General features: G+C 41.6%; 1 protein-coding gene across 1 annotated transcript; it reads right to left on the bottom strand.

Annotated features, from left to right (window-relative positions):
• Positions 1-1,575: 1,575 nt before the first annotated feature.
• On the bottom strand, positions 1,576-6,750 carry LOC121808355 (translation initiation factor IF-2, chloroplastic-like). The gene is made up of 13 exons (XM_042208786.1): positions 6,578-6,750; positions 4,912-6,472; positions 4,786-4,818; positions 4,570-4,683; positions 4,270-4,419; positions 4,079-4,177; positions 3,854-3,916; positions 3,393-3,548; positions 3,247-3,312; positions 2,798-3,034; positions 2,443-2,718; positions 2,137-2,325; positions 1,576-1,989 (listed from the first exon to the last, which is right to left on the bottom strand). Exons 2-13 carry the CDS (start codon positions 6,391-6,393, stop codon positions 1,834-1,836), a joined length of 3,021 nt encoding a protein of 1,006 aa, XP_042064720.1. The 5' UTR covers positions 6,394-6,472; positions 6,578-6,750; the 3' UTR covers positions 1,576-1,833.

Raw genomic sequence — 6,750 nt, 5'->3', positions numbered from 1 at the left:
TTGCTGTCTTGCTGCAAGAGAACATACAAGTGTGTACAAGGTCAACAACTATGCTTAAAGAGACTATCAAAAACTATGCCAAAGAGATTATCAGAAGGAATTAATATTCAAGGGCTAGATAAATATAACAAACCTTCATGATTTGGTCCCACTGATCATCATCACAGTCAATCTTAAAACTCCATGCACATTGAACCCGACACCACTACGATCAAGGATCTTTGCCAGTGAGTTGTAGCTTTTCTTCACAGCCGTTAACTTAGACTGAATATGCGGATTAGCTTTCAAATCGGTTCTCGGAAACTCCTTTTGCACCCATTCCTCCACCTTGTTCAAGTAGCCTCCTCGGAACCCATTATCTGATTTCCACCCATGGGCGACCAAATCCTTCATGGCAACCATGAGGACAGCCTCCTCACGGTCAGACCAAGAACGACGGGGAACAACAGGTCGGCGAGCATTTCCCCTTTGGTATTGGCTACTCTCTGGGACAAAATGAAGTGTAAATGGCAGCAACGTAAAAAAAATGTGCGAATGCAGACGCGGCCGGGATTTGGACAGGAATATGTTCATACAAAACCCAAACCTTGTGTGTTCTGGCTACCATCGCCGGAAGGTACAAATCTTCGAGGAACGGACATAGCTTCGAAGAATGAACGAGCAAGAGTCAGACTCAAGGAAAATTAAGTAAATCTATTTTATCACATAACACACATCTACACATTTGCAACAAAGTTCGTTAAACAAAGTAGAAAGAGCATTCATTGCAAGAAATTCAGCCAGAAAATGTAAACATTCAAACAAATATTTTACATTGACATTGTAGTAACAGACACCCATTTCAAATCACCACCACTAGGTTTAACTCGTCAATGAAATTAGCAGGGAACAAAGAGTGCATAACGGAATGGAAAACCGATACGCAAAACATAAAATCAGATTTCAATCAAGGAGTGAGCGACAAATGGTCGAATAATCTAACTTGTGTGGGATTTAGCCCGTCAAAATAAGAGGAATTTTGCAGTAGTCGCCGCTTTACAGTGGGAGGCTGCTCCGAGAAACACCGCGCGAATGACAAAATTCACAAAGGGGTTCGCGGTTTTATTAGACTGCAATCCTGAAATTCCTCTGCAACCCTAGGGGCAAAAAAGGGATCACAAGTATACAATCTCTTTGAATACGGTCAACCAAATGAGGGAATTGGCCTTGTTTGTAATTGGACCTATATTCAACCAAACGGCCGCATTGTGAGTAGTCACGACTTCCACAGATTATACACCCAAAGATACCTGGTTTATAAACATTACCCCCTTAGTAACCAAACGACTCCTTAGTAAGTAAAAGCCTGAGAGACATGATCAGAACACTTTTATGTCTATTTTATTCCATCTATCTTACTTTATTTTGTCCACTTAACACACAAAATAAAGTTGCATAAAATCTCGTACTGTCCAAATAAAGGGTGATCTTTCTTGGGACGGAAGGAGTACTAGTTTGTACCCTAAAAGGAACAACCCTCTCCTCTCTCTGAACAATTCCAAACTGCAAGGGACATTTGTGTTAGAACACTGTATCTGTTACATGTGTCTGAACTCTTTGAATTTGAAGAACTTGAACGAATGCTCAACCTGTCACTCCTAACAAAATGGAGCTCAGTTTCTGATATACATCATCTAATTGTCTATTTACAAAGAAATAGCATACAAACAGGGGCTAATCTGCACGTTCCTCTTTTGGCAGGCGGCGTAGCTACTGGGATGGATATATGCAACAGGATCCAACCAGTCGAATTCATTGCAACGACACCACCTCCAGCAATGTCTTATATATAGTCTATCTCCGTACTTCCTCCAGCGTAGCTGACATTAAGGCCGATGCCTCTTCGAGCGTTCTCTTCTTCTCCACTTTGTTGAACGCCTCCACACTATCTCCTTCCTCCCAATCATCGTAATCCTCTGCTCCAATTCCACACTCTAGTCCAGAATTTACCTGTAACGGTAAAGGAAAAACGACATGGTAGAACTGAGTAAGCAAGTAGCAATGTCAAAACATAGATTTTACACGTTTTCCTATTTACATCAATGGGATTTAAGAGGAAAGTCAAAGTAACGGAGACAGTGTCCGGTCAGAAATTACCTCTTTCACCATCTCCTTGACCCGTCTTAAGGAATCAAGTACGCCAACATGAACTTCTTTGCCTTTTCTAAGCACGCGAATTCCACAGCCTTTAACTAGCTTCCCGTCTGTCACCATGCATCCTGCAACGCGCCCACTGCCACTGCTGAATACAGCCCTCACTTCCGCCATTCCTATTGGCACCTCTTCCTGGAAGAACAAATAAGTTGCCGGATAATTTCAGTATTCATGGACTTCCAGTCATCACAAAGTGATTCCCACATATTCTGAACCACAAAAATCGAAGAATCGGTGTACATGCTTTACCTCAACTGTATCTAGGAGACCCTCCATTGCCTTCCGAACATCATCAATGAGATCGTAGATAACTCTGTACAGACGAATCTCAACACCTTTGTTATCTGCCTGGCTCTTGACAGAACCAGGTACTTTAACATTAAAGCCGAAAATAATTGCTTTGCTTGCCACTGCAAGGTCAACATCACTGGAACTGATATCCCCCGTTGCTTGCAGTAGAAACTTCAGACTGATGTTAGTTTGTGGAAGCACCTGCAGAGCTTGCCTGACAGCCTCAATCGACCCCTATCGATTAAACAAATATTTGAGTTCATAGCACATCTTAAAAGGTTGAGTTAGGTTCCGTTGATACCAATAGGCATACCTGAAGATCGACTTTCAGTATTATATTAAGCTGATGAAGATCTAATCCAACAGTTTTCCCCGCTGAAACAGCAGAAGCCAGCGAAGAAAGTGTAATCATTCCGTCTCCAGCTTTTTCCATAATGCGCTCATTCCTCATATAATCTGCCCGTGACTCTGCCTGTTCTCGAGCGATATCAAGTGAACCAACAACCTCAAACTCATCACCAGCTAAAGGAACATTATTTAATCCAATAACCTGCCAAATCATGTGCTTACTTATCAATCAACAGAAATGCAGATCACTTTAAACAGAAAACGGACTAATAGTTATGTTCGCACAGAAAGACAGAGATACAAATTTAGCTATACACTCCATCAAAGTGGAAGCTAAATGAATCAAAGCCCAATATAAGTGTAATTAGCAAGTTTGCTACAAAGAATGCATGTTGATTTTACTACTATAAATACCTGTACTGGAATAGAAGGCCCTGCTTCATCAACCCGTTTCCCTTTATCATCAAATAAAGCCCTCACCTGACATGAAAAATGGGGTCTCAACATCAGTAAACAAAATTGAAAAGTTTTTCTAAGGATGTTTGATGTAAAAGACAAACCTTTCCAAAAGCTTCACCACAAACTACTATGTCTCCTCTTTTGAGTGTTCCATTTTGCACAATGAATGTAGCTACAGGTCCTCTGGATTTATCCAAACCAGCTTCAATAACTGTTCCTTTAGCATTCCTATTTGGGTTTGCCTTCAGCTCTTGCAACTTCAATGGCGGAGAGTGAACAAAATCAAAAAAGGACCAATAAAAACCATTGTAGACAATCAAATATATATAAATGATTAACAATCTACTAAATAATTAAAATACTCTTAGAATCATAGAACTCCTTGACTCCCAGTAAAAGGACAACTAAAGGTGAGAGTATTCCAAAATGTTCGAAGACATCAACCATGTGTGGGTTCATACTAACATACTAACATGCCATTACAGACACATGGAAGATGCGATAGATAAAAGCAGTAGAATATGTCAAAATAGAGCTGCCTGAAGATGAACATATTAGTTACCTCAGAAACAAGCATGACTGTTTCCAGCAAGTCGTCGACATTCTCCCCTTTGAGAGCACTTATCTGTCATAAATTGTTCAGCAATAACTTCAGCATCCAATCAAAAGTTCTTTGTAGGTTTCCTACTCTGTGTGCGCGTTTTACTTTCTATCTCTATCTCTCTCTTTCTCCTTTTTTTTTGGGGGGGGGGGGGAGTATGGAATTTCCAGGTCTAAATTTTGTCACCTTAACCATTGGGATGTCACCACCCCACTCTTCGGGCATCAATCCAATTGATGAAAGATCTTGCATGACACGATCTGGATTAGCTCCATCCTTATCTATCTACAATGAAGGGGAAATTGAAGGGCAATCAAAATCCCTGAAAAATTAACAGGAAATTAAAAAATCTATCAATAACACCAGCCTCAATATACCTTATTTATAGCTACAATAATCGGGACTCCTGCTGCTTTGGCATGTGCAATAGCCTCAGTTGTTTGAGGTTGGATCCCATCATCAGCTGCAACTACGATAATAGCGATATCTGTCACTCTTGCCCCACGTGCTCTCATTGCTCCAAATGCCTACAAGAATACTTTGATATAAGAACAAAACTTTGGAAATACCGAGCAGACTACTTATCAAGATATAACTGACGATAGCTAATATAATCTGTACAATCTAAAAAGATAGATCAAATGAATGAGAATATCATAAGCTAGAAACAAAATTACTTCATGCCCGGGAGTATCAAGAAAAACACATGTTTGTGGCTTTCCATCAAAAGGTACTTGAACTCTGTAAGCCCCTATCCCTTGAGTGATCCCACCAGCTTCAGATGCTGCCACCTAATAAAAAACATAAGTTGTGATTCAGTTTCAAAGTAATGGGTTACAGGCAATGTATATGTCTCGTGACATCATCAGACACAGGTTATATGCAATGTATACCTTGCTCCTCCGTATGTAGTCCAAGAGTGATGTCTGCATGAGGAGAGAATCCAGTTAGCCGAAGCTTGTAAAGATAGTGTATTCTAATTAAAACATGGACGAAAATTGAGTACGGATGTTGCTGACCTTTCCATGATCAACATGGCCCATTATGGTTAGCACAGGAGGCCTCAATTCTAATTTATCCAAGTCATCGTCATCAAGAATTTCCTTCTTTTTTGCCATTTCCTCCACCCTGATAGGATCAGCATCAATGACTTCCACATCATACTCTTCACAGACCATCTTAACCACATCTTTACTCAGCTTTAGGACACCATCGGGCTTGATTCCCTTAGAGTATAGATACCCGAGAATCTCACCTTCACTGGTGGCTAAGTTGTAGGCCAACTCCTCGGTGGACATACCATCTTCCTCAACTTCCATGATTTCTACTCTGACGGGTGCTGCATCTTTGGCTGCCTGAAGCCTGGCAGCCTTTCGGCTTGCTTTGGACCATTTTCTTCCTTTTCTAGCAGTTGCAGCACCACGAATAGAAACATCTAGTTCAGATGCATCCTCATCTTGAATACCATCCTCATCTAAACGCCTACGAGGTGCTCCGGATGGACCACCCTTCTTTCTAAATCCCTCTTTGAACTTTACAGGTCCAAATGTCTTCACTGGTTTTGTAGGTGCTAAAACAGCTTGAGCAATCACAGGATCAACCACCGGTTTCTTAGATGCAAACTTATCAATTAGAATTGGTTTACGTTCTTTAGACTTTGGAGGTGAATCAGTTCCATTAGAAACAAGTGGCCTCGGACCCGCACCGACATCCTTCAGTGTAGGTTTCTTTATAGGAGGCGAAGGAGGAGCCACAGAGGGCCTCTCCTGCAATTTTGGTTGTATTTTTTGAGGTGGAGGCGGGGGTCTAACAGGAGCAGTGGGCTGAGAACCAGACACGGAAACCCCTCCTCCATCTGTTCTAGGTTCTTGCTTTACCATCTCCTTCACAATATTTTGCACAGACGACACGGGATTACCCTTGCGCCACACACTCTTATTGGTCTTATTATTCGACTTGCGATTTGTGCTCTCTACGGAACTAAATGGCTTACCATTCCTTTGGTTCACTACTTCACTACTCAAGGGCTTGCTAGCAGGCGCATCAGGTTTCTTGCTAGTCTCTAACTTCTCCGCCTTCTCAAGCACCTCTCCTAACGACTCAATCACCTTACTCCTCTCTTCCTCCGCATCACTCACCCTCTCAGCATCCGACCTCGCGTTAACTTTCGACTCATCTGAGCCCATGTTAAGAAGGGGATTTGGCTTAGACCCCAATTTCAACACAGGCTTTGGAGCTGCCTTGAGAAATGTGCTGGTGTCACTCTCTTTTCTACTACCTCCGTAGGTCGAATCAAGAGACACCGAAGCCCCTTGCTCCGCAATGTAATCCGTCGTTGCAGAATATCTACAAACACCAACATACCTCCACCTCCTTCCACTAAAACTATTCCCATTCCTATGAATAGAAATGCTCCTAACTAAACAAACAGAGCCATCAAAATTACCAAAAGAAATCATATTCAAGCTCCCCAAATTCGCAAGGGAAGCTAATGAAGCCATGCTTACTAGTTAAATTCCCTGCACCATTCCAAGATTCCACCTTTTTATCTCTAAATTCAACTCAATTATCTCCAATCTCCTATAGAAAAAAAAATTACAAAAAAAGTTCAGCTGCAGAAACCCAGCAATCATAAAACATAAAATAAGGAAACCCCCAATTGAGATGAACAAAAAATAAGAGTACCTGCAAAATATCGGGGTTCTGGTTTTTCTGTTTCAATTGGTGGAAGAGTTGAGCGATGGAGGGAGGCAGAGAGGGAGAGGATGCGGGCAGAAGTCAAGTGAGTGGGTGAGGAACATAAGATGGTGTTGTGTGGGTTGGGTTATGATTGTGTGGCTATTCCTATGCCTGTCATT

This window comes from Salvia splendens, chromosome 6, assembly GCF_004379255.2.
Source record: "Salvia splendens isolate huo1 chromosome 6, SspV2, whole genome shotgun sequence".
NCBI classification, from domain to species: domain Eukaryota; kingdom Viridiplantae; phylum Streptophyta; class Magnoliopsida; order Lamiales; family Lamiaceae; genus Salvia; species Salvia splendens.
Note: the sequence above shows the minus strand (reverse complement) of the source record. Positions and strands in the feature narration are given on the sequence as shown.